This window comes from Heloderma suspectum, chromosome 2 (assembly GCF_057233095.1).
Source record: "Heloderma suspectum isolate Gila_16-S chromosome 2, 16-S_ref, whole genome shotgun sequence".
In the NCBI taxonomy this organism is placed as follows: domain Eukaryota; kingdom Metazoa; phylum Chordata; class Lepidosauria; order Squamata; family Helodermatidae; genus Heloderma; species Heloderma suspectum.
In genome coordinates, this window is record NC_139459.1 from 194365008 (window position 1) to 194390991 (window position 25984).

The following is a 25984-nucleotide window of genomic DNA, read 5'->3' on the forward strand; positions in this document are numbered from 1 at the left end:
GAGCGCTGCCTGACATTCGGTCCCGATGGGCGGAAAGAAAGTTTGCATCGTGGGCTCCGGCAACTGGTGCGTCCGGGGCCTGGCTGGAGCTGCACCTGGAGCGGGCGGGCCTGGCTCAGGCGCCCGAGGGGCTCGAAAATGAAGGGGGGCGGCTGTTATTGCACTGCAGCTTTTAAAATCGGACCTTTATAGCAAAATAGCGCCAAATAGGCTTGTGGCACCTGAAAGGCTACTGCGTTTATTCTGGCATGGCATCAGCTTTCGTGGACTGGAGTCCACTTCCTCAGATGCCTGGAGTATCCTGTATATAAACCTGAAACTCCGTAACGCTCCATGCGCCTGCTGAGGTGGACTCTAGTCCACAAGAGCTGCTGCCAGGATAAATGTGCTAGCCTGCAAGGTACCACCGGGCTCTTCGTTGTTTTTGCTGCAACCGAGGAATGCAGCTGCCCCCTGGAGGTGTGTGTGTGTGGGGGGGTTGTCTCCTTGGTCCCGCAGCAGCTTGACACACCCTGCCTGCTCTGAGATGGGGCTTTGAAGAGGGCCTGAGAGTGCGCTGCAGCCCCCCGGGTGCAGCATGCGAGGATATCTCTGAGAAGCCGCAGTAGGGCATCTCGGCTGGCAGGTGCCATGGCGGTTTCTGTTGTAACCTGACTTGAATTGCAAAGGAGTTGCTCCAGTTGTGATTGTGAGAATCTGACCGCACGGGCGCTGCTTCTAACGCTGTGTGTGCGGTTGACCTATGCTGGCTTCAAGCCCTGCTAAGCAGAGGCGATTCGAGTTCCTTCTGGGTCGTGATGGCCTTTCTGCTGGGCGGTGTTTACGTGCCGTGGGAAAGGAGCACTCTGGCGCTGGCAGCTAGAGTGGCCCTCCATCAGTCCATTTCTGGCACCTCTCTGAGTGTCGATCTCTCTAAAGAGAAGTGCTGTGTACATCTGCAGGCCAAGTGCCTCTCCGCTTTCTCCATAAATCCATTGGATGTTTTAGTGCTTTTCACAGCAGCTCTTGGGTTTATGCAGGACAGTCAGCTTCTTCCAGCCTCGTCAGACTACAACTCCCATGCATCCCATGATCTTCTGGCTGAGGATGGTTGGATTTATAGTCCAACACCTGGTGGGCTCCAGGTTGGGAGTAGCTGCTGGCCTTCAGTATCAAGGCTAAGCTGTGCAGCACAGGAATAATGGTACCTTCTTGAGCATGTGCAGGGTACCTTCCCCAACCACCAAGTAACCACAGTGAATCTCCTCACACATCTGCAGTGAGGCAGAGAGGCTTCCTGCTGAGAGTCTGAGCTCCAGGGCCCCATATTCTGTGCTAGTATAAACAAAATCATCAGTATTTCTAAACAGTTGGATTTTTCTGAGGTGTTTCCTGAGGGGTAGCTTCTTATGGCTTTTGTGGCTTCACCAGATGGATACCTGCCAACTTTTCATAACAGTTAAGGACCGGATGTCCTTAGTCCACCCTAGTCCACCAAAGTCCACCACCTAGTGGGCCCTAGTCCACCAAAGCTTGTGCCGTAACTAATTTGTTGATCTTTAAGGTGCCACAAGTCTCTTTGTTCTTTCTGAGTAGTGCAATATTATTACACACCTCCTTGAAAGGAGGGTGGGGGGAGAGAATCAAAGCTCATTAACTTGGATTTTAAGATGCTAGCACTTAGATTCAGGAAAGTATTACTTGCACACAGCACGTAACTAATTTATGGAATTTGCTGTGGTGTCAGGATGACTAGCAGATGGCTTTGAAGGGGGATTAAAGAAGTCCATGGATAGAGAGGTCTACTAATGGCTATATGGGACCTCCATGTTCAGATGCAGTATACCACCTACTAGGGAGAAAGCGCAGGGGAGGACTATTGCCATCATGTCCTGCTTTTGGGCTTTCCAGAGGCAGCGAGCTGGGCCATGGTGTGAAACACGTAGCTAGGCTAGATAGAATGTAAGAACATAAGAGCCCTGCTGGATCAGACCAAAGGTCCATCTAGTCCAGCCTTCTGTTCACACAGTGGCCAACCAGATGCCCACGGGAAACCCACAAGCAGGACACGGGTGCAACAGCACCCTCCCACCCATGTTCCCCAGCAGCTGGTGGACATAAGCATACCACCCCTGGTACTGAAAGTAGCATATAGCCATGAGGACTAGTAGCCATTGATAGCCTCCTCCAGGAATTTGTCTAACCCCCTTTAAAGCCATCCAAATGGGTGGCCATCACTACGTCTTGTGGCACCGAATTCCGTAGTTTAACTATGCACTGTGTGAAGAAGTCTTCCCTTTTATCTCTCCTGAATCTCCCCCCAGTCAGCTTCATGGGATGACTCTGGGTTCTAATAGTATGAGAGAGGGAGAAAAATGTCTCCCTATCCACATTCTCCACACCATGCATGACGGTGTGCCCTTTGGATAGACCAGTGATCTGATCCAGCAGGGCTCTTGTTTTCTTAGCACTATACTTGAACTTTGAAAGCAAACACCATTTCCCCCCTTCTGCGTGTTCTGGTCACATCCCATGCTGGTACCCCAGCTAGAATTCTGGTATAACAACAACATCTACAACAAACAACAGCATGGGGGATGCCACTGCACAAACCCCAACACAGTGGTAGAGCCCTGCATTTCTGGTCTAATCTCTCCTCCTCCTCTTCCTTTTCCTCCTTCAGGGGCTCGGCTATTGCCAAGATCGTGGGTAGCAATGCAGCCAAACTGGACAAGTTTGATACCACTGTGAACATGTGGGTGTTTGAGGAGGAGGTCGGTGGCAAGAAACTCACCGAGATCATCAACACGCAGCACGAGAACGTCAAGTACTTGCCAGGGCGCAAGCTGCCAACCAATGTGGTGCGTTTGGACGCTGGGTGGTGGGGAATGGAAGCATTGCGTGGGCAGGGTGTGAATCGGATTCCAGGCTGAGGCTGTGCATCCTGTTCTCCATGCCTGATCTTCAGCTTCTAGAGCGTATCATGGAATCAAAGACAGTCCAAGGCATTTGGGTGCCTGAGGCAGAGAATCCAAGTAGTGCCACCCATGGTGCTGAAGAATATAATCAACCAAATAACGAACCATTTCCCTCCTTTTAATGGCATCTCAATGTTGATTTTGCAAGTGTATCCTGCCTTTTCTCCTTTTGCAAGTTGCCCAGGGCAACTGACATGGTCCTCCACCTATCCATTTTATCCTCACAAGAACCCTGTGAGGTAGGTTAGGCTGGGAGTCAGTGCCTGGCCCAAAGTCACCCAGTGAGCTTCACGACCGAGATCTCCCAAGTCCCCTCTCTAACCACTACACCACACTGGCTTCTGAGTCAGGCCACCTCACCCTCTCACTGCTGGCCTTGCGCCATATCAGAGGGCCTGAAGGGTGGCATGTCCAATTTGTGTGTCCAGGCAGAATTCATGCTTCATCATGTGTCAGCTATTCTGCAGTGGACAAAGTACTTTCCCACTCTCCTATTGCATTTGTTTATCTCCTGCACAGCCCTGCAAGTGGTCAGGCTGAGACGGGATCTGTTTGCCCAGAATCTTATGAAGCTGCCTTATACTGTCAGACCAGTGGGCCATCTGATCCTGTCAGTATTGTCTACTCCAGCCTTGTTCACCCTGGTGCCTGCCAGCTGTGTTGGACTACAACCCCCATCATCCCAGCCAGTATGGCCGCTGGGTAGTCCAACGCACCCGGTGGCACCAGGGTGGAGAGGACTGTTCTGTTCTGGCCATCAGCATCTCTGCAGGGTCTTGGGCGGAGAGAGGGTCTTTCCCTTGACCTGCTCTCCAGTCCTTCAAGTCAGGTGTGGGCAGGGTTTCAGCCCCAAGGTCTGGGTGGTGGGTTGGGGGCCACACAAGGGAATGCACATACACACTAGCGCACATGCACCCCTCTCCACCCACCCACCACATCTCAGCATTTGAAGTGCTCCCCTCTGCCCACAGAGGTAAGGAAATGGGATTGCCGTGGGGATCCAGATCACCGTTTTCCTCCCTTCTGATAGTAGCAAGGAAATGGTGGTCTCTGCATTGAGATTGCTGGCAGGTGGGGCAGCGTTAAAGCCCTCTGCACCACTGCAGTCCTGAGCCAGAACTGTGGTTTCCCCATTACTATCAGCAGTGAGGAAACAGCTCTCTGTTCCCCATTCCCCAGGTGATGGCTGATGAGCTGGACAGCGGGGGGAAAGTGGGTGGAGCCTTCCGGACTACACAGAGAGTAGGCAAGGGCCACGTGCGGCCATGGGTTGTCCATATGTGCTTTAAGTGGAGATGCTGGGGTTTGGGGTTGGCATGCAAAGCTTGTCCCCCACCACTGAGCTATGGAATCGCCCTCGTGTGACTTAAAACCTTCCACCGCATCCATGTACTTCCATCTCCCATGCCCCAAATCAGTCATTTATCCAGCACCCAAACCACGGGTGGCTGCCGTTTAGTTATGGAATATTACAGCAATGTCATTAAAGATGGAACATGTCTTGCAGCTATCTGTGGGGAGTAGCGCTATCAACTCCAGACCCAAATAAGAGCTGTGGTTCTGCACAGCAGTAGGACCAACTGAAGTCTTTGTCAATCTGTTTTTGACTGAGCCGGGATAAATTCCAGTTTAGTGAAATGGGATGCTGGGCTCACAATGGGCCCTGCGCCTGAATGAACCCAGCCCTGACCTAGATAGAGTAGACTGGGGAGCAGGGGCTTCCCCTTCCCCAGGCACTCCCAAATCCCCATGATTCTAGGCCTGGACAGGAAGCATCATACCACTGAGAAATGGCCAATATGAAAAGACTTTTGGATACTCTCATCGTCACTACTGCCATCATCACCACTACCTTTAAAATGGACGCAATCCTGCCCAAGCTAAGCAATTTGAACTCCCACTAATTTCAAGAGGGAAAGTTCAGCCAGTGCTTCAATATCTCCTACTGAAATCTGTGGGGAGTTAAAACTGCTTAGCTTTGACTGAAACATGCTAGCTGTTGAGAATCTAACTTATTTCACTCCCACACAACCGCAACAAAGAACTTTTTGTTGGAATCTTTCATGTTGTGGTGACATTTTGAAAACTTGAGTCGACTTCAGTACCTGGAAATGTACAGCAAGGAACCAACGCAGAAATCTTGGGGCAGAGTTGGGAGTTGGGGGAAGTGGAGTGGATAAAACAAGGAACAGAAATATATATATAATTTATTTGTGGGTATTGATAAACCACTTGCATCTGTAGATTTCAAAGCAGTGTACACATCATAAAATTATAAACCCAATATGTTGAATATATTGTATTTATATATGCATGAGATGCTAGAATATGATGGCTGAAGCAGAACACTCAGTACTAGAAGGGAGAGCTTTCTGCCTAAAGTGGACTATTTCTGTTGGTGATGTTCAAGCTGCTGTAAAAACAGTCTGCGCTAGGGGCAGGACTAAGTGCGCTGCTAATGCCCAAAGCGATGCCAACGTGGCTTCTGCTACTAGGCTGACCACCAGCACTTTTACTTTTCCGGGGCCTGCATGGCTATTTATCAATCTCTCAGGGGCTTGAACATCTGCTTTTGAGGGCTACAGAGGTGTTCTTAGTGCCTCAAATAAATCTGAAATTGGTGTGTGTGGGGGAGGGACTGGGGCAAGAGAGGGAAATGTACAGTGGAAACATGGGAGTGGTCATTGGTGAACAACAGAGCCAGGAGAGTGCAAGGCATCAAGGGTGGCATTGTGTAGTGGTTAGAGCAGCCTGCTCCAATCTGGTGCCTTCTAGATGTGTTGAACTGCAAATCCCATTATCCCCAGCCACCATGGGGCCATACTGATTGGGGATGATTGGAGTTGCAGATCTAAAGAGCACCTGGTTGGAAGGCTGGGTTGGAGAATCTCCCTAGAACCAGGGAGAGCTGAGCTCAAACCCTTGCTCAGCCACAATTGGGCAACCATGAGCCAGTTGTTGTTTAGCCTACCTGACCAGGTTGTTTTGAGGAAGATATATTGGCCTGAGTCCCATGGAAGAAGAATGGGATAAGACTGTGACAAACAAATACATGGTAGACCACCTCAAGAACTTTGGTTACTAGGTGGAGAGGTATCAAAACTCAAAGCCTCACTCATGACTAGAAGCTCTGCAAATCTCCCCAGTCTCTTCCTTATGGTTTCTGAACCATTCTCACAATGCTTGCAAGCATGTGGGTTTTATCTGTTTATTCTTTTGTTACATTTCTATCCCAAGGACCTCAGAGTGGCCTTTTTGTTTATTTTTTACCTTTGCAACATGGGTGATGTGCCCAAGGCCATGCTGTGAGTTTCCTAGTGTGGAGCAGGGCTCTGACTTCCAGGCCCAGGGCTCTAGCCAGCCTCTGCAGGGGGCCAATGCTTGTCATAGGGGAGGGAAAGGACTTCACCGAAGTCTGCCTCTAGCGTGGAGCCATGGGGAGGGTTGACTGAAATGTGCAACTATCTTCTTTCCCCATCTGGTGTCCTCCAGATGTTTTGAACTCCAACTCCCAGGATTCCTGAGCATTGGCCATGCTGGCTGGGGCTGATGGGAGTTGAAGTCTACAGCATCTGAAGGACACCAGGTTGGGGGAGGCTGACCTATGGTGTACAACTTCAAAGTACAGGAGAAAGACTGCATATCTTAATGATTCTCCACCTGTGACACTTCCAGTATGTGAAGCCAGCACATCAGCAAGAAGGCTAGAGCATTTGTGTTTAACTGGTGAATCGGGACCCCTCTGATGTAAGATGGGTTGTACCAGAGAGACATCACCACCATTTTCTTTTCTTTGTGGCAAAGAAACCAGAGAGAGAGAGAGCAATGCGGAGAGAATGGGGATAGCCAGATGCAAAGAGTTCCTGTACCATTAATAGTAGTGTAAAAAGGGCATTTCAACAGGTGTTGTTTTTATCACTGCTGTGTGACAAGCAGAATCTGCCAAAATTTCCTCTTCTGTATCACCATTAAAGGTACAAGGACTCTGCCTTCTTCCTCTGCTGCTGGTCTCCTCTTCAGAGAGAGGAGAAAGTTGGACATACAATATAAAAAAATTAAAAGCCGGATCCAGTGTTGGTGGGTCCTAAGTCTGAAAATGTTGATGACTGCAGGGCTAGGCCTCTCCCTCACATGCAGCTTTTGGGGTGGGGAGAGCTTTTAAGGGGAGCAAGCATTTAAATGTGAGGTCCCCAGGCAGCAGCATGAATGGTAGACATACAGGAAGGGCCACACCATTTGTTATTTCTTCATGTTTGAGCTGGCTCTTTGTCTTCAGACTTCTTTTGCGGGTTAGTGCTTTAGTGCTAAGTTTCTAATGGAATGAGATTGTATTTTTGTTTCATCAGATTTTTATGTGCATGCCTTAGTGTGTCTGTGTGTCTTGTTTTTAATGTAGTGACATGCCCCAACTCCTAGGCATTGGGAGGGCTACACGTCTCCACTGATCAATAATAGAAATGTTGGGTGTTTCCATATGAGGCTTTTATCGCACCATCGCTGTGCCTCATTCATGGAATTTGGGGGGGGGGGGTGTCCAGACAGCAACGTCTTCTGCTCATAATCCTCCCATGTTTCCCTGCCTCTTCCTCCACCTTTTTTCTCACTACAGAAAATCTGTTAAGGGAAAAAATGGAATTGCCGCTGCATGAAGCCTTTCGACTGGTAGTGCCAGGAGCCCTCCCTCTGGAAGCACCTTTCCTTTTGGAAAAATAAAGCCGAACTCTTTAGGATGCCAAACTCTATGCTTGTAATCTGTTCCAATAGACTAGCTTTCCCCAACCAGGTTCCCACCTGATGTTTTAGACTACAGCTCCCAGCATTCCTGACCACCGGCCATGCTGATGGGAGTTGAATTCCAAAACATCTAGCGGTCATGAGGCTGAAATAGATAAACTGTCCTAACTCTAGCTGTAGGGTTCCAAGCCAGATGTTTGGATTGGCAGGCTCCTAATGCGCTGTTCCAGGAACACTTGCAATGCATATGGAGACATGCAATTGCTTCTGGAGAAGTGTTCAGCAAGAAGGGGGGTGGACTTGATGGTCGTGTAGGCCCCTTCCAACCCCACTATTCTATGACTATTCTATGAAGACTATGTGGCTGGCAAAAAAAATAAGCTCTATCTCAGGGAATGGCTTCTCCTCTTCTCAGCCCTGCCCTTCACTAGGAGTAGGGGCTTTGCGGTAGCAACCCCAGTGTTGTGGAACTTTCTGTTTTGAGAGAGATCTGCACAGCGTCTTTCTTTTTCTGCAAAACTTTAAAAAAAAAAGTCTATTTGAGATTGCCTTTGCTATCTGTTCTGTTGGCCAGCTACCACTGTCCTCCCATAATGCAACTTTTGTTCAGATTGTTTTTTTGACTGGCTGCCATTCCGTTGTTAGTTTGGCTTTATTTTTTGTGTATATTTTGTAGGGTTTGGGTGGTTTATTATTTTATATTTTGCTGTAAACTGCTGTGGAATCTTTTTGTTATTTTTAATGAGCTATGGTTTACAAATAATGTAAAATAAAGTACAAAGCATAATGACTGACAGTTTGAGCTGAGCTGGAAGCACTGCAAGGCCTTTTGGAGCAGATGTCCCTCCCCACTCTCTTCCTACTGTCAGGAAGACAGCAGGGCTGGCTTGTGCATCTTCCAGCCCAGTGAAGACCAAGGAACAAGTTGCCTTGGTAACAAAAGTAATAAATAACTTTCTCTCTGCTTGCTAACTAATCTGGTTCCCAGGTGCTAGTGGAACGTCCGGAAGCCCACTTGGTTAATGCATGCTGGGAGAATGGAATGAGAGGAGACGTTACAGTAGGCTCGTCTTGCTCAGTGTGGAGGTTAGGAGACTTCTGTGCAAGCTCTATCGTGTAACTATCTGTCTGCCCCCTCCCCACCCCCTGTACTTTGGGTGGCCTCTTGGAGGCTCCACTTAAGTCCCCCCGGGCGTTACAAATACTGGGCGTTGACCTCCATGTTACCTCTTTGTCTAATTTATCTGTAACCGCCCAGAGAATTCCAGTTATGGGGTGTTCTAAAAATGTTATTAATGTCACCATCAGCATATCTCTGTAGAGCTCAGTTACTTGTTGGATAAAAGAGTTGAAATAAGAGCACTATAAGTCAGGAAAGAAAATCTAAACATGCGACAGCCCTATATGAATGCTTGGGGCTTGAATGTCTGTACAAGAGAGAGTGCCCACCTTTGCTAGCTTATTTTGCTGCTGCGGGATAGATTCATTAGGTTGGACGGTGAGTGGGAGATCTAGCTTAGAGGTGGGATGCTCCAGGCTTAAAGTATGAAAGCAGGTTTGGCATGACTCTTATTGGACTTACTCTGGAACAATAGTGGGAGTGTGACACTCCACAAATACAGCAGTCAGGGAGGGAGGGAGAAACCTCAGTTGCTTTTTTCCTCTGTATTAGAGTCAGTGGAGCATGTCCAATAACAACAGCATCAACCCGGCTTCTTCTTATCATTATCATTATTATTACTGAATCAGTTTATAGACTGCTTACCATATCCAATAGGATCCTGAAGCGGTCAAATCAAAAATCCAAATTGAATCAGTTCAGTGTGGTGTAGTGGTTAGAGCACTGGACAGGGACTCAGTAGTCCTGGGTTCTACTCCCCACTGTGCCATGAAGCTCACTGGGTGACTTTGGGCCAGTCACTGCCTCTCAGCCTAACCTGCCTCACAGGGTTGTTGTGAGGATAAAATGGAGAGGAGGAAGACCATGTAAAAGGTGCCTTGAGTGCCTTGCAAGAGGGAAAAAGGCAGGATATAAATGTAATAATAAATAAATTAAAAATCCATAACATACATTAAAATCCAATACATCACAATGATATAGACAAGTCCTCATAAATTAAAACTTACCTCTGTTTGATCAAGTCATAGGGATTCTTTAGGTACAGAATGTCCCACCTCTCTGAGCAAAGACCTGCTGTGTATCACCCAAACCTGCCCACCACTATATGGCCACCCAGATTTTTCTTGAAAGTATCCAAGGGAAGGATTTCCTACAACCTCCTTGGGCAGCTTGTGGCATTGCTGAACAGTGATGCACAGGGAGAACATTCTTAATATTTAATCTAAAGGTGAAAATTATTAGCACAGACACCCCCCCCCCCCACCTACTGTGCTCTTGGGGATGTCTCTGTTCTCAGGACACTGGTCCAGGGACTAGATCAAAGCAGCCTCCTCATGGATTGTCAGGCTATACACACTAAAGTTGTCATCACTTCACAGTAAGGGTTTCTCAAATATGGAGCACGTGTGCTCAGAGGAACTCAAACAGAGGAGGAAGGGCAGGTGCTGAGGAACAAATGCACCTACTGAAGATCTCCTCAGGAGGCAGATGGGCAAGGTTTATTTGCCTTTCCAGAACATCTGTCATATTCATTTTCCTGTCCTGTGTCTTGCACACAGACACCTGGAGTCTCCATTGCTTGGTTTTCTCAAAAGTGACAGTGCAAAAGCCATGGGCTGGTGGCGCAGGAGAGAAAGCCGTTTCTAGGTGCAGAGCAGCTGGACATCCTTGCCCGAGGGTGCATGTACCTTCAGTCTATATACTAAGGAAACATTGCTTTCCAGACGCTGGTGACACTCCTCTGAGAACTCTCTGACATGTCAACATCCTTCCTGACCAGTGCTGGCGAGACACGGACAGGACAGAAAGGACATCATGCCTGCCTGCATCAGACCAGGCCTCCATAAAGCTGCCACTTCTAGGGATCTAGATAAAGTTGCCTTGCAGGAAATGGACGAAGCCGAGATTCAAACTAGGCCCCTAAAAGGGACTGCAACAAACTCTGCCTCCAGTACAGCCTGTACTCGCCATTAGATCCAGCTCCCTGGGTGAATCTGACCCTTTCTGCTGCCCCATGTTGAGCTTAAGATGTCATTTGGAGGTACCCATGACTGGGATTATGTATATTCTGAGGAAGCACAGATAAAGCATGGAGCTTGGTAACGGGCACAGAATTCAGCATCCTGATAATCTTAGCTATACATTAAAAAAAACAACGCAAGTTTCTGGCACTTATGGTTATTTATTCATTTCATCATCATAATTTACACCCCGCCTTTTTCCCAGTACTGGGACACAAGGCGGCTTACAAACATTAAAACATACGCAATTAAAATATATGAAAATATACAAAAGTTAAAATATAATTAAACAACAATCCAATTAAAATTATATTAAAACCTTAAAACAGCATTTTAAAACAGCATTTTATCAGCTTACCCCCAGCTTCCAACCATGTCCCCAAGGCCTGCTGGAATAAGAATGTTTTAGCCTGCCTCCGGAAACACATCAAGGAGGGAGCCATCCTAGCCTCCCTGGGAAGGGCGTTCCACAGCTGTGGGGCAGCTGCTGAGAAGGCCCTCTCCCAGGTTCCCACCAGACATGCCTGTGACAGTGGTGGGACTGAGAGAAGGGCCTCCCCAGAAGATCTCAGAACATGGGCAGGTTCATAAGGGAGGATACGGTCTTTCAGATAACCTGGACTGGAGCCGTATAGGGCTTTATAGGTCATAGCCAGCACTTTGAATTGTACCTGGAAACAGACTGGAAGCCGGTGAAGCTGTTTTAACAAGGGAGTTGTATGCTCCCTGTAGCCAGCCCCAGTCAACAGTCTGGCAGCTGCTCTTTGGACCAGCTGCAGTTTCCGAACACTCTTCATAGGCAGCCCCACATAGAGTGCATTGCGGTAATCCAAACAGGATGTAACTAAGACATGTTCACCGTGGCCAGATCAGACATCTCCAGGAATGGGTACAGTTGGCACACTAGTTTTAACTGTGCAAAAGCACTTCTTGCCCCCGCTGAAACCTGAGCACCTAGGCTTAGGGCTGAATCCAGGAGCACCCCTAAACTGCGGACTTGAGTCTTCAGGGGGAGTGCAACCCCATCCAACACAGGCTGAATCCCTATTCTCTGATCTGCCTTTCAACTAAGCAGGAGCACCTCTGTCTTGTCTGGATCACATTTCAATTTGTTCTCCCTCATCCAGTCCATTACTGATGCCAAACACTGGTTAAGGACAGAAACAGCTTCCTTGGAATCTGATGGAAAGGAGTAGTAGAGCTGGGCGTCATCAGAATATTGATGACACTGAACTCCAAAACTCCGGACCACCTCTCCCACCGGTTTCATGTAGATATTAAATAGAATGGGGGACAAAACAAAACTCTGAGGGACCCCACAAGCTAACGGCCATGGAGTTAAACAGGCATCTCCCAACACCACCTTCTGAGTTCGCCCCCCCTAGGAAGGAATGGAGCCACTGTAAAACAGTACCTCCAAGTCCCATCCCAGTGAGGCGTCCCAGAAGAATACCATGGTCAATGGTATGGAACGCCACTGAGAGGTCCACCAGAACTAACAGGGACACACTCCCCCTGTCCAGTTCCCGGCGTAGGTCATTCACCAAGGTGACCAAAGCTGTCTCCATCCCACACCCAGGCCTGAAACCAGATTGAAATGGATCAGGATAATCTGTTTCATCTGGGAACCTCTGGAGCTGGGAGGCCACCACACGCTCTAAACCTTGCTCAAAAATGGTACATTAGAGACTGGACGATAGTTATCTAGTATGGTGGAATTCAGGGAAGGCTTCTTCAACAGAGGTCTCACAACTGCCTCTTTTAAGCATACTGGAACAATGCCTTGTTCCAGAGCAGCATTAACCACTCCCGTTGGCCACTCAGCCAGTCCTCCTCTGGCCTCTTTACTAAGCCAGGAGGGCAAGGATCAAGCATACATGTGATGGCTCTCACTGCTCCAAGGATCCTGTCCACATCCTTGGGCTGCACAAATTGAAGAGAATCCATCAACACTGAACAAGCAGGAGCCAAAGTGACATCCACAGGATCTGCATCAACTACAGCATTCAAGTCAGAAAGGATCCGAGCGGTTTTATCAGCAAAGTGCTGGGCAAATTGTTCACAGCGGGCTGTCGAGTGGTCAGAATTTTCAACACAAGGCCAGACTGTAGAAGGCCCCTGGCCACTCAAAACAGCTCCTCTGGCCGGCTCCCTGCAGACGCAATGGTGGCAGAAAAGACTGCTTTGCTGCCCTCACTGCCACAGAGGAGGCTTTCAGATAAGCTCTAGCCCGTGTTTGATCGGACTTGTTCCAAGTTTTCCGCCTATGTCGCTCCAGTCTCCGTCTCATTCGCTTCATCGCCGCCAGTTCCCTAGAGGACCAGGGAGCTGGTTCGGCTCCACTCCGTGAGCGATCGTGCCCACCGCCCTAAAATTTCATTTTATTTATACTCTGCTTTTCTACCAAAAAAGGCACTCAAGGTGGTTTACAAAACAATTTAAAATGCAATAAAAAAGTAACAATGACAGAACAAAAACAGCATCCAACCCATAGATCCACTTCCAGGCCAAAGGCCTTCTTGAATAAAATAGTCTTTGCTTGCCTGTGGAAGGACAGCAGACAGGGAGTGAACCTAGCTTCAGTTGGGAGGAGGGAGTTCCGCATCCTGGGAGCTGCCACCGAAAAAGCCCTCTCTCGTGTCATCAGCAAAAGCACCTCTAAAGATGGTGGTCTCAACAGAAGGGCCTCTCCAGAAGATGTTAAGGGCCGGGCAGAATCATATGGGAGACGGCAGTCTTTCAGGTAGCCTGGTCCCAAGCTGGAAGGGCTTCATAGGTAGCACTTTGAATTCTGCCCGGGAACAGGCTGGTAGCAAGTGAAGCTGTTGTGACGAAGGAGCTGCTTGCTCCCTGTGGCCCTAGTTTGGCTGCAGCATTCTGGACTAGCTCAAGTTTCTGAACAGTTTTCAAAGGCAGCCCCACGTGGAGCACGTTACAGTAGTCCAAATGGGATACAAGAATGCAAGTGTGTGAGCAACATCTAGTGAAATGTTCAAGCAAAGTCCAGCAGGACTTTCAAGGGTGGGGCTTCGGTGCCTTCCAGAGCTCCTCACCATGGCAAGCGGAAACAGAATAATAAGAGTATTTTTAAAACTGTACATATTAGCAAATACGTTTGACCTCCATAACTTATGCAGGACAACATTCAGCTTTTTGTATGCTTCACTGCAGAAATGAGCATGCACAAGTGTCTATCAGAGCAAGTATCAATTTTTCCTACCCACCCATCTCTTCTACGCATTCATGAGGAGGACCTGCTTCCTCCTTGGGTTGCCAAAGCCTTCGCATGCTGATGTTTTTCTCCTTCCACCCCACTTGGTTGCAGGTTGCAGTGCCAGATGTGGTGAAGGCGTCAGCTGATGCAGACATCCTCATCTTCGTAGTGCCACACCAGTTCATTGGGAAACTCTGCGACCAGCTGAAAGGCCATGTCAAGAAGGGAACGCTTGGGATCTCGCTCATCAAGGTGTGTGTTGGCTAAGAGGTGGGGGCTGCCTGAAGTACTGGCTGCAAGGGGAGGCTTGGCTGGAGCTGTTAAGCTGTTAAGCTCTTAAGACTCTTTCACTGTACCAGCACTACACTTTGGATTTTCCCACTTTTTCAAGACATGTTTATATGGTTGACATGGGAATTCTAATTGGTGGTTGGGAGTATGGAAGCTGAGGGTGATACCCATTTTAAAATATTTTAGACAGAATACAAGAGTGTGATCCCATAAGTGTGTCAGAGGTACTGAGGGGAGGAATGGATGAGACAGAGAGGTATTAGAGGTTTAGGAGACGATCAGAGGAGAAAAACCCAAACTGGGAGTTAGAAAAAGCTGCTTAGAGCACAATCCTCTGCATGTTTAGACAGAATAAAGTCCTACAACTCCCAGCATTCCCCAGCCAGCCATGGGGAATGCTGGGAGTTGTAGGACTTTTTTCTGTCTAAACATGCACAGGATTGTGCTCTTAGCCATTAAACCATTATGGTGAGAAATGGTTGTCAGGGCTCACACACCCACACCAGTGGTGACACTTCATATTTCTTTACAAACAGCCCCTTAGATTTGTTGGCTAATATAGACCAGCCTTCATCAACCTAGTGCCCTCCAGGTGTGTTGGAGTACAACTCTCATCATCCCCAGACAGCATAGTCATTGGAACCTCAGACTAACAGGTTTATTATGGCATAAGCATTTGTGGACTTCATCCCATTTCATCCGATGCATGAAGTGTTAATACTCACATGGGGGTAAAGTCGGGGGGGGGGGTTGTAAACAGTGGGGCCAAATGACCATGAAATGCAAAATATATAGCCTGACAATTTCATGTAAAGCTCAACTGTATATAAGATAAGCAGAGAGACCACTGACGATACTAGTAAGTAGCAATAACATAACTATCTTAGTTTTGCTATGTAAATGAACACCTGTAGTGGGACAGGAGACCACTGCAACAGTGAAATATATTTTCACTTTTCACCGGTTGTGTGCCTGTGGCATATTGTCATAGAAAGGAACGGATTTGAGAGGTCTGAAGTGGACTTGTTGAGCCACAGCTTGGCTTAGCACAGTCAGGCCCTGGCATCAAAGACGAAGGGATACTGCAGGGTTCTCCGTTAAAGATATCCTACTAATCTTGTATAACTGTATATTTGGTTGGGTCCTAGGGTGTGGATGAAGGCCCCGATGGACTGAAGCTGATATCAGATATCATCCGTGAACAGCTGGGCATTGAAATGAGCGTGCTAATGGGGGCCAACATTGCCAATGAGGTGGCAGATGAGAAGTTCTGCGAGACCACCATTGGTAATGAGTTTGAACTTATTATGGGGAACTGGGTGTACGTATGTGGGGAAAACTCTCTGGTCACGCTCTTTAAGTGCTCCTCGTGCCAAGTCCTTGAGTCGTTCATCTGTCCCACCTTACATTACAAATGATGTTGAATTTCACCATGTTTTTGGTCTGCTACTGCTCTGTCCAAGAGCGGTTCCACACTGGCACACCAGTGGCTGCTGTTGGCGTAAGTACAGATGTTAGGATTGCCACGTCCTGCCTCTGAGACTAAAGATGCACTTTTAAATCCGCCCCCAGGACTGCTGGAGCAGCGCCACGGTTACGTAATGCTGCTGTGCCTCAATGTTTCCTGCTGCTGTCACGTGAAGTGAAAAATCACATGCTGCAGCTCCTCTGGCCAATTTGCTCTGTACTCCTGTCATCCAGCTTCTTCCTTCACTTGCCGTGCCAAGCAGAGATCCAGGTGTGCCACCCAGTAGGCGAAAAGCCAATGGGAAGAAATGGGCAAAGCGCTGGCTGTCTTCTCTTTTGCAGCATGTCTGATCTCCAGGGCAAGAAGTGCTAATCTGTGCAAGTAACAGGCGCAAGTCCTTCAACACCTGCATACACATTCCTTAGCGTAGGTTTGACTGGGCTGTGATCACCTCTGTGTGTTCAAGGGTGCAACATCTGTTGTATTAATTTCACATGACTGCAGCAGGAAAACAGTTGAGGTACCGCAGCAAACACCATTACTATGTAAGTGCAGAGCTGGTCTACCAGTCATCAGAGGCATGTTTACGTAGCTCAGTCTTCCCCAACTGGTGTTTTGGGCTTGAGCGCCCTTCATCCTCCACCATTTGCCATGCTGGCTGGGGCTGGTGAGAGTTGTAGTTAGGGATGTCAGAGAAATCCGCGATGGATTCAAATGGGTTTGGTTTTCTATGAATCTGACCCACTGATTCTGCAGTGGATCAGCTTTTTCTGAGTTGCACAGATTCCGTGGACTTGTGGACCTTTAAAAAAAAAAACTTTCTGGAATTTTATGCAAATTTTTTCATAGAAAAATACATAAAATAAAAAATCACCAGCTGAAAAAGCACATTTCCCCCATAGGCCAAAGTATGAAAATGTGCAGGGGGGGATTTACACATTTTCGCAGGTGATTATTTGCACAAATGTGGGAAATGGGAAGAAATCCAGTTGCATCAATGAGTGGATGAAGGAATGAATGGCACTTGACAACCCACAAAACACAGGTGGAACAGATTTTACAAAATCCGTACTTCCCTAATTGTAGTCCAAAACATCTGGAGGGTGCCACATTGGGGAAGGCTGGCCAAACTGGAACTGGAATGACCACTGCCCAGCTACTCTTCCTTAGATCCAGTAGAGGGAGCAGCATTGAGAAACACAAAGATGCCGCAAAAGGAACATGGTGAAGAACGTTTATTGTGATACAGAAAGGAACATCGGAAGCTCCAGGTCAGAATGCTGGTCCATCTAGACCAGTATTGTCTACTTTGACTGGAAGCAGCTCTCCGGGGTCCAGGCACCTGGTCTTTCAGAACGTTTGTGATCTGATCCTTTTAAGTGGAGATGCCAGGGATTGAACCTGGGACTTTCTGAATGCAAAACATGCATTCTGTACCACCAAGCTACAGTCTATGTAAAAAAAAAAAAGAAGGAAAAGAGGGGACCATTTAATAGTACGGTCTGGGTTCTTCAAAGCAATAGGATCCCCTACCCCAATATCTCTCTGTTATATACCCACCTTAAGACACCTTCAGTGCACCCTCCAGAGCTTCCCAGGTTTCTCATAGGCTCATTACATTTATTATTCAAATTTCCAAAAGAGTAGCCATGTCAGATTGTTGCAGAAAAAAACAAATAGTTTTGTGGCACCTTACAGACTAACAAAATGTTTGTCAAGACTCTTTGTTGTTGTTTATTATTATTAATTAGTACTACAACAACTATATCAACAACAACAAATGCCCCTTCTGTTGAACCACGGCAGCATTATAAAACAAATGCTCCTCTCTGCATAGAACCCTTTTTTTGCTATACGTGAACCTGATACTTGTACCTCTAATTCTTGACAACCCTGTTCATTATGGGTAGGGGGGGAATCAATAAAGGGATTCCTTGGTTAATGTTATAACTGTGACTTCAGGAGCAGAAGAGGGGCTTCAGTAATTGAGCAGATGGCTTTGAAAGGCGCAGCTCCTACTGATAAATCCATTACTTCTGTTGCAGTTTCCACTATCTCTAATAAGTGCCCAACATTTCATCTCTGATTCACCCAAGATGTCCTGGTCTCTTCATGAATCTCCTCATGCCCCTTCCCTTCATCTCATTGCACCCCCATCCCACCCTCTACATCTCTTCTGCTGAAGAGAACTCCAAGTCAATAACAACATGGAATAGGTGGCCAATTTCCAAGAGGAGGTTCCATTGCTCAGTGATACACCAGCCCCCAACTTCAATCAGCGGTACCACCAATTTTGGCCTTCCCCAACCGGGTGCCCTGCAGATGTGTTGGACTTCAGCTCCCATCATCCCTGGATGTGTAGTCCAATGCATCTGGAGGGCACTGGGTTGGGCGAGGCTGATAAAGAATTTCAGGTAGTAGGGCTGGGAGCTGGGAAAGACCTCTGTCTGAGACCTTGGAGACCCCCATGGACAGGCTCAATACAAGGCAAGTTCATATGGCACATCGTAACAATCACTTTTCAGCTTACACCTATCTTTTCTTGCCTCTTTGCAGGTTGCAAGAACCTAGAGCATGGGCAGATCCTGAAGGAGCTGATGCAAACACCCAACTTCCGAATCACTGTGGTGCAAGAAGCAGACACAGTAGAGCTCTGTGGTGCCCTCAAGGTGTGGGAACAGTCAGGGACCTGGCAGCTTGGCACCTTCTGATTAGGGTGTGGCTGTTGTTGGGAAAGTCCCATGGTGGCAGAACGGCATTGCATGGAAGAGTTTTGTCTAAGTCTCCCATTCACCACCACCACCACCCCGCCCCACACACACACAGAGCACAAAAATACGGCTGTGGGGGAAATACGTTGCCTCACCGTGAGCTGGAGCAGATTTGAAACTAACTGGAATGTGGGCTTCCCTGGCAAAATGTGTTCCACATTGTGCTTGCTGGAGACAGCTGTGTTCCAGCTGCCACGCTTCCATAGGAACAATCCTTTGTAACCCTGCTTAGAAACCAAAGCCTGGGCTGTCCACATATCTACTTAATAGCAAAGCTAGCTTGGAGCAAAACCTTACTGGAAATCAGCACATTGTCTCCTTCCTTCCCCTCAGAATGTGGTGGCTGTTGGGGCTGGCTTCTGCGATGGGCTGGGCTTTGGAGATAACACCAAGGCTGCTGTAATCCGTCTGGGCCTGATGGAGATGATTTCCTTTGCCAAACTCTTCTGCAAGGGCTCTGTCACTTCTGCCACCTTCCTGGAGAGCTGTGGGGTGGCTGACCTCATCACCACCTGCTATGGGGGCCGTAATCGCAAAGTGGCTGAGGCTTTTGCCAAGACTGGCAAGGTAAGCAAGTCATCACGGTTTAGTGTTGCATTTTGTAGGGATGCCCGATATCCCTCAAGGCCACAATACTCCAGAATATAGAAAGAATTGTACAGAACTCTGTAGAAATATTGATCCAGTTCAGATTTTTTTTAAGTGCTTCAAATATGAGTAATCCTTACAACAATTTTGTATGGTAGATCAATGCTATTAATCTATATTGTAGATGAGAGTTAAGTGCTTGCCTAAAGGCTGCCTAGTAAGTTCACGGGAGAGGCAAGATTTAAACTGGGAACTTTCTGGTGCCTTTGTTCTCTAAGGCAGCAGTCGTACACAGACTCTGAGGAAGCATCGCAATGGGACTTCTGAGTGTTCACGCATAAGATTGCTCAGTTAGCCACTAAACCAGCCCTCCCCAGCCTGGTGCCCTCCAGATGTGGTGGACTACAACTAGCTGGCTGGGGGCTTATGGGACTTGTAGTAGCATCTGGAGTGCACCAAGTTGGAGAAGGCTGCATTGTGCTATACTAGTTCTCAAGTAACCATGGCATTCTTTCTTCCTCTAGAGATCTGACAACTCTAGTAGTGCTTGGTGGGAGCTAATAATAATAGTAATAATTTATAAAGTGCTTTGTTACAAAGCGCTGTACATAAAAGAATAACTCAACAATTTAAAACACATAATTACAATGATTCTAGTACAACTCAACTCAAAAATACATTATAATAATAGTCTTAATAACCCAAATACACATAAAAGCCATCAGCAGACTTTACTTCAGAAACAACCAACCACTCCCCTCCTACTCAAAAAGATAAGTTTTCAGACCTTCCTTAAACACCTCCAAACTCTCAGTTAGCCGTAATAGTAGGGGGAGGGAGTTCCACAGCTGCAGGACAAGGTCCTGGAATGCATGATAACGAGGCACCGGAAACCATGAAGTAGAGCTGGTCAGAAGAGCCTGGCCCATGGATCTAGTGGCCCACCCTGGGACATACCAGGACAAAAGAGAGGATAGATAGGCTGGGTAATGCAACCTTAGGGCCTTAAAGGCCAGGACCAAAATCTTGTAAAGAGCCCTGGCCTTCAATGGAAGCCAGCGCAAGACCCTACAATAACAGGTGATATGAACAAAACGGGGAAGGTCCAGAACAGTCCTAACAGCATTGTTCGGAAGCAGGATTAAAGGACAGAGAGGGGAAAGAAGGAGGCCTGCTAGAAAACTATTGCAATAGTCTAGAAATGAAACCACTAAGACCTGAACCAGAACGTCCGCAGTCTCCTGAGACAGGAACCTGCGGATCCAGCGGATATTCATTAAGTAGAAATTACAAGTCCTCGCTGTACTCTCAATAAATGAGCACAGCGAGAGACGATCATCCACCAGGACCCCCAGGACCCTGGCAACAGGGACTTGGACAAGCTGAATACCTTGAAGGCAAAGGGGAGGTAAGGACGGAAAAGGAGAAGGGCGATCAGGGCGGAAAATAAAAATTTCAGTTTTGTCCATGTTCAGCTTGAGGCAGTGGGCAGACATCCACAAAGAAATCTGTAGCAAACAATCTCCCACTCTCCCCAAGCTGGTCAAAGGTCTGGTAAACCTGAGTAGCATCAGCATACATATGCTGAAAACCACAATCAGAAATAAGGTTTCTGATATGAGGAGGGCTCTGGATAGGGGTGAATGCTCCTTCCTTGTTCTCCTCGACCTCTCAGCGGCTTTTGATACCGTTGACCACGGTATCCTCCTGGACCGCCTGGAGGGGTTGGGCATTGGAGACACTGTATTGCGGTGGTTCCGGTCCTTCCTCTCCGGCAGGTGCCAGAGGGTAGCACTGGGAGAGGAGGTTTCGGACCCGTGGCCACTTACTTGTGGGGTGCCACAGGGTTCCATCCTCTCCCCGATGCTATTTAACATCTATGTGAAGCCACTGGGGGCTATCATCAGGAGGTTTGGGGTGCAGTGTCATCAATATGCGGATGACACGCAGCTCTACCTCTCATTCAAATCTTCACCAAGGTTGGCCGTAGAATCCCTGTCCAAATGTCTGGAGACGGTGAGTGGCTGGATGGGGAGGAATAAGCTGAAGCTCAACCCTGACAAGACCGAGGTACTTGTCTTTTGGTGGGAGACAAGAGGAGGCTGGGGGATGTTGACCTGGTGTTGAATGGGGTACAGCTACCCTTGAAAGACCAGGTCCGCAGCCTGGGGGTCATTTTGGACTCCCAGCTGTCCATGGAGGCTCAGGTGTCAGCTGTGAGCTGGACAGCGCTGTATCAACTCCATCTGATACGGCGGCTGCGCCCCTTCCTTCCCGACCATCTGCTCCCATCGGTAGTACATGCCCTGGTCTCCTCTCGTTTGGACTACTGTAATGCGCTCTACGTGGGGTTACCCTTGAAGACAGTTCGGAAACTGCAGCTGGTACAGAACGCGGCGGCTCGCCTGATTAAAGGCAGCCGCCGGCGAGATCACATCACTCCAGTGCTGAAGGAGTTGCACTGGTTACCAGTTGTTTTCCGGGCCAAATTCAAGGTGTTGGTTTTGACCTTTAAAACCCTATATGGTTCCGGCCCAGCCTATCTTAAGGAGCGCCTCCAGCAACACCAGACAGGCCCCTTAACAAGATCAGCCTCGGATGGCCTTCTCTCTGTCCCATCAGCCAGGACAGCTAGACTGGTGGGGACGAGGGAGAGGGCCTTCTCTGTGGTGGCCCCCACTTTGTGGAACTCCCTCCCTAGGGAACTCCGTCATGCCCCCTCTTTAATGAGCTTCCGTCGTGCATTAAAAACGTGGTTGTTCAGGCAGGCATTTGGGGTGGGCTAGGGTATTTTGAAAAAAAAAATTTTATGGTAAAATTTTATTGTTTTAAATTGTTTTATGGTGGGTTGTACATCGCCCAGAGTGGCTGGGTGGCCAGTCAGATGGGCGATTAATAAATTTAATAAATAAATAAATAAAATAAGGGAGCCCAAGGGAAGGGTATAAAGAGAAAAAAGAAGGGGTCCAAGGACAGACCCTTGAGACACCCCAACTGTGAACAAAAAAGGATCTAAATTCAGTGGAGGGTGGTCGCTCCGATTTGGTGGGGCTGTGATCCATTCTGGGGTTCAGTCAGAACCAGCCAGAACTCTAAAAGAGATATCCAAGGTGCTGATCCCTATCCCCTTGGGCAGCTCCTTTGCAGTTCTGACTGGTTCTGACTGAAACCCAGAATGGATTCACAGCCTCACCAAAATCAGAGCCACCAGCCTCCATTGCCTCTACCAGCATTTTCCCTTTCTCTAAATTGGTGCTTGCTTCAGCTAGTGCTAAGCAGTGGCCACAGATATGTTAACCTAATATGGGTTCCAACTGTACATATCTTGTGTTGTATACAGCTGCAGGAAACGGCAGAAACGAGAAGCTAGCCTCTGATTGTACTAGCAGTGGGCATTATTGCTAAATACGGCGCTTGAAAGTTGAATGAACAGAAGAACGGAGGCAGGGATGTGACTGTAGCTCAGTACCCAGAATCAGATACTATGACAGAGCAGCAATGCCGAAAGATGGTTTAAGACTGTCCATCCTTCCTAACATCAGGTTAGCATGTTGTTAGAGCACGGTCTATAGTCATTCAGGTAGCACATTAACATCTAAAGACCGTAAATGCCAGGAAGAGCTGGAATGATCAGGACGCTGGAACACACACAGTGAAAGGCAAAAGGCGCTTTGGGAAGGCATGTGGAATTGAAGAGATGTTTGATTCAAGGAAATCGGGAGGATGTAAAGCAGCAGCTGAGAGCAACAGCTCCACAGATTCCAGATACATATAAAGCCCAAGAGTAGCCCAAGAGACTAATCATGGCCAGGGTGGAGGTCTATCCTTTGCAACCTGCAAATCACAGCTGGGCAGAATTCTAGAAGGGACCTATATTGCAGAGCTGGGTTTGCACAAACATCCACATCCTCTGGCAAGGACATGCAACTTCTATCTTCAGAATATTTGTGTTGTTAAAAGTTGCAATGCTTGTTCTGATGGCAACATTGGTGATTTCACAAAATCTGGAATATTTGCCAAATACTAGATTAGCAGAGGTGGTCAGGGACTGGAACAGAACCACAGGGTTAGGAAACGTGGCTTTAAAAAGTCTGACCCCAGGACTGGCCTGATAGTGCAAGCAACACAAGCGTTTGCATGGGGCAGCAGTATTTTTAGGGACACAGTGAAGCAGCCTGTCATCAAGAGGCATACAGCAGGATCCCTTGCAGTGTTGCAAAGGATGCTGGGAAGTGATTCTGGCAGTACTCTCTGCAACTCTGCGAGGAAGGAATCCTGTGGCATAGCTCCGCAGAGTGTACACCATGCAATCAAACTTTGGCTAGATAGCTGCCTGCCAGGGTCCCAGATCTAAAGCTAAGCAGGTCTAGTGCCTGCCTTCTAGAAAACCTGTGAGCACTACTGTTATCTCCGAGGTAAAACGAACACTTTCTTACAGCATATCTACACCACACTTTTATGTTGGGTTTTGTGTTTTTTTTACCATTCCATTGCTATGGCTTCTCCCAGAGAATCTTGGGAACTGTAGTTGGTAAGGACACTGAGAAGCAACTGTTAGAGATCCCTAACACGCACACCTCGCAACTACAGTTTTCAGCAGCCTCCCTCAACCTGGTGCCCTCCAGATGTGTTGGACTACACCTCCTATTGGCCATGCTGGCTAGGAATGAGGGGAGTTGTAGTCCAACACATCCAGAGGGCACTAGGGTGGAGTAGGCTGGTTTACAGGACTCCCTGGGGAGGGGGAAAGATTATTGAATCAATGTACCTCTGTAGTATAGACAGATCAAAAGGTCAATAGAAGTCATCAGAAGAAAGCCCTACCTGGGATCATCCTGATGAGCAGGGGTGGGTGGGGAAACATGTGGCTTTCCAGATGTTGGTGGACTGCAATTCCCATCAGCCTTAGCCAGCATAGCCAGTGGTGAGAGACAGTGAGAGTTGCAGTCCACTTGCATCTGGAGGGCTATGCATTCCCATCCCTGCTTATAGATTCACCTAGCTTGGGGGGGTAGGATCCAGAAGGGCAGTGTGCACTCACAGTTGGGGCTTTTGTCTTGCATTTCACAGTCTATCGAGCAACTGGAGAAGGAGATGCTCAACGGGCAGAAACTGCAGGGCCCTCAGACATCTGCAGAGCTGAATCACATTCTCTCCCACAAGAATCTGGCAGACAAGTGAGTGCTGTGACCTTCTGTTTAGCTTCACATCAGGATCTGTGCTGCATTGGCACCCAGCAGATTTGTGTGGTGGCCGGCAATAGCCAAGGGCTTATTTGTAGGACTGTCAGTCAGTTAAAGATTTTGTAGCTGGTTAATCGTTTGCCTTTTACCTGATTAGCTAATCAACAAATTCAACACATTTGCATGTTACCAAAATCTCAATATAGGGCCCTTTTTGAGATACTGAAGAAAGTGTGAATTAACTTCCATTTACTAAAGAAAAGCCACTTCTTGTGGCCAGAAGGAAATGCCATCTTTAATATTTTCTTTTTCATAAGCAAAATAGCTTCCATAAACATACACGTGTGCCCTTAACTCTCAAAAATGTACCTTCAGCAATTAAAACTGGCCCTACACTGCCAGTCTGCTAAAACTTTTGAACAACAACTTTTAAGCCAGGGATGGGCAGATGGTAGATCTCCAGATGTTTTGGACTTCACTGCTGGCATTCCTGACCATTGGCCATGTTGGCAGGGCTTCTGGGAGTTGAAGTCTGACACCTCTGGGGATCTACCTTCTGCCCACCTCTGCTTTAAAATCACTAAAGCTTGTTGTCTTTACTTATTATGAACTCCGAAAGTACAGGGCAACAGCACCTCCACAGACCTTCTGAAGTTGCATCACATTTGATTCCCAAGCAACTTGTTTCTATGAGTGCCCCATGCCCACCTCCCCACACCAGTGCTCCCCCTTGTGTCACAGCAGGTTTTGAACTTCCATCATCTTGCAAGTCTCCCTATTCCTAGGAAGCTCCCCATCTGGATGGGAGCTACTCAGTTTCCTGTCTGTTTCTTTCCCCCTGCAGGTTCCCACTCTTCACCGCTGTCTATGAGATCTGCTACAAAGGCAAACCTGTCTCCGAATTTATCAAGTGCCTGCAGAACCACCCTGAGCACTTGTGATTGGTCTTTCGCCTTGCTCCAACAAGCAGGGGGTGGAAGGCTCTGCACCTGCTTCAGCACTGCCACCCCAACATAAGAAGAGGGACCCAACACAGAGCATGGGTAACCAAGAGGGGGGACACCATGACCACCAACCATGGTGTTAAGGGATCAACTCTTTGACCAGGAAGTCCCTGCCATTTATCAATCAGTTGTCCATAAAGTTGCCTGGACTGGTCCAGTCTCCTGCTTCGCTCTTGCTAGATTAGAGCATCTCTTTGTCGATACACACAGCCAGAAAAGCTTTGGCTTTGATCTTCTCTCAAGAGCAAAGAAATAATTTCCTTGACGTGGCTCATCTCCACTCCATTTCTCTGCCTTGGTTTTAACTTCTGTAGCTGAGGGTTCAAGCTTGATCCCTGCTAGTTTTACTGCCTTTACAGGCTTGTTATAGTCAATATCTGGAGGAGTGTGGGTGGGAAGAGGAGCAAATTCTGATTTATTTCTCCAGGCCAGGAGTATAAGGAGCATCAGCCATGATTAAAACTAGCACCTAGTGTGGGGTTCTCTCTCTCGTTCTCTAGACAAGGCTTGGGCATCAGCATCCCTGGTATCCATGGGAATGGGAACTCTAGCCATGAATGTGAATATTGTATTTTGGAAGAATAAATACTAATGTGAGAAACTAGCCCCTTCTTATTAAAAACTTTGATTCCT

General features: G+C 47.8%; 1 protein-coding gene across 4 annotated transcripts; it reads left to right on the forward strand.

Moving 5' to 3' along the window:
• On the forward strand, positions 1-25984 carry GPD1 (glycerol-3-phosphate dehydrogenase 1). Of its 4 annotated transcripts, none has more exons than XM_084837153.1 (8): positions 1-66; positions 2663-2840; positions 14158-14298; positions 15486-15624; positions 18362-18474; positions 18910-19143; positions 24235-24341; positions 25192-25954. In XM_084837153.1, exons 1-8 carry the CDS (start codon positions 26-28, stop codon positions 25286-25288), a joined length of 1050 nt encoding a protein of 349 aa, XP_084693279.1. In that variant the 5' UTR covers positions 1-25; the 3' UTR covers positions 25289-25954. The 4 variants fall into 4 exon arrangements, 3 of the variants coding, with proteins under 3 accessions (XP_084693279.1, XP_084693278.1, XP_084693280.1); XR_014788148.1 differs by lacking the exon at positions 1-66 and adding an exon at positions 22505-22706 and having other exon boundaries at positions 2477-2840; positions 25192-25984; XM_084837154.1 differs by lacking the exon at positions 1-66 and adding an exon at positions 8680-8777.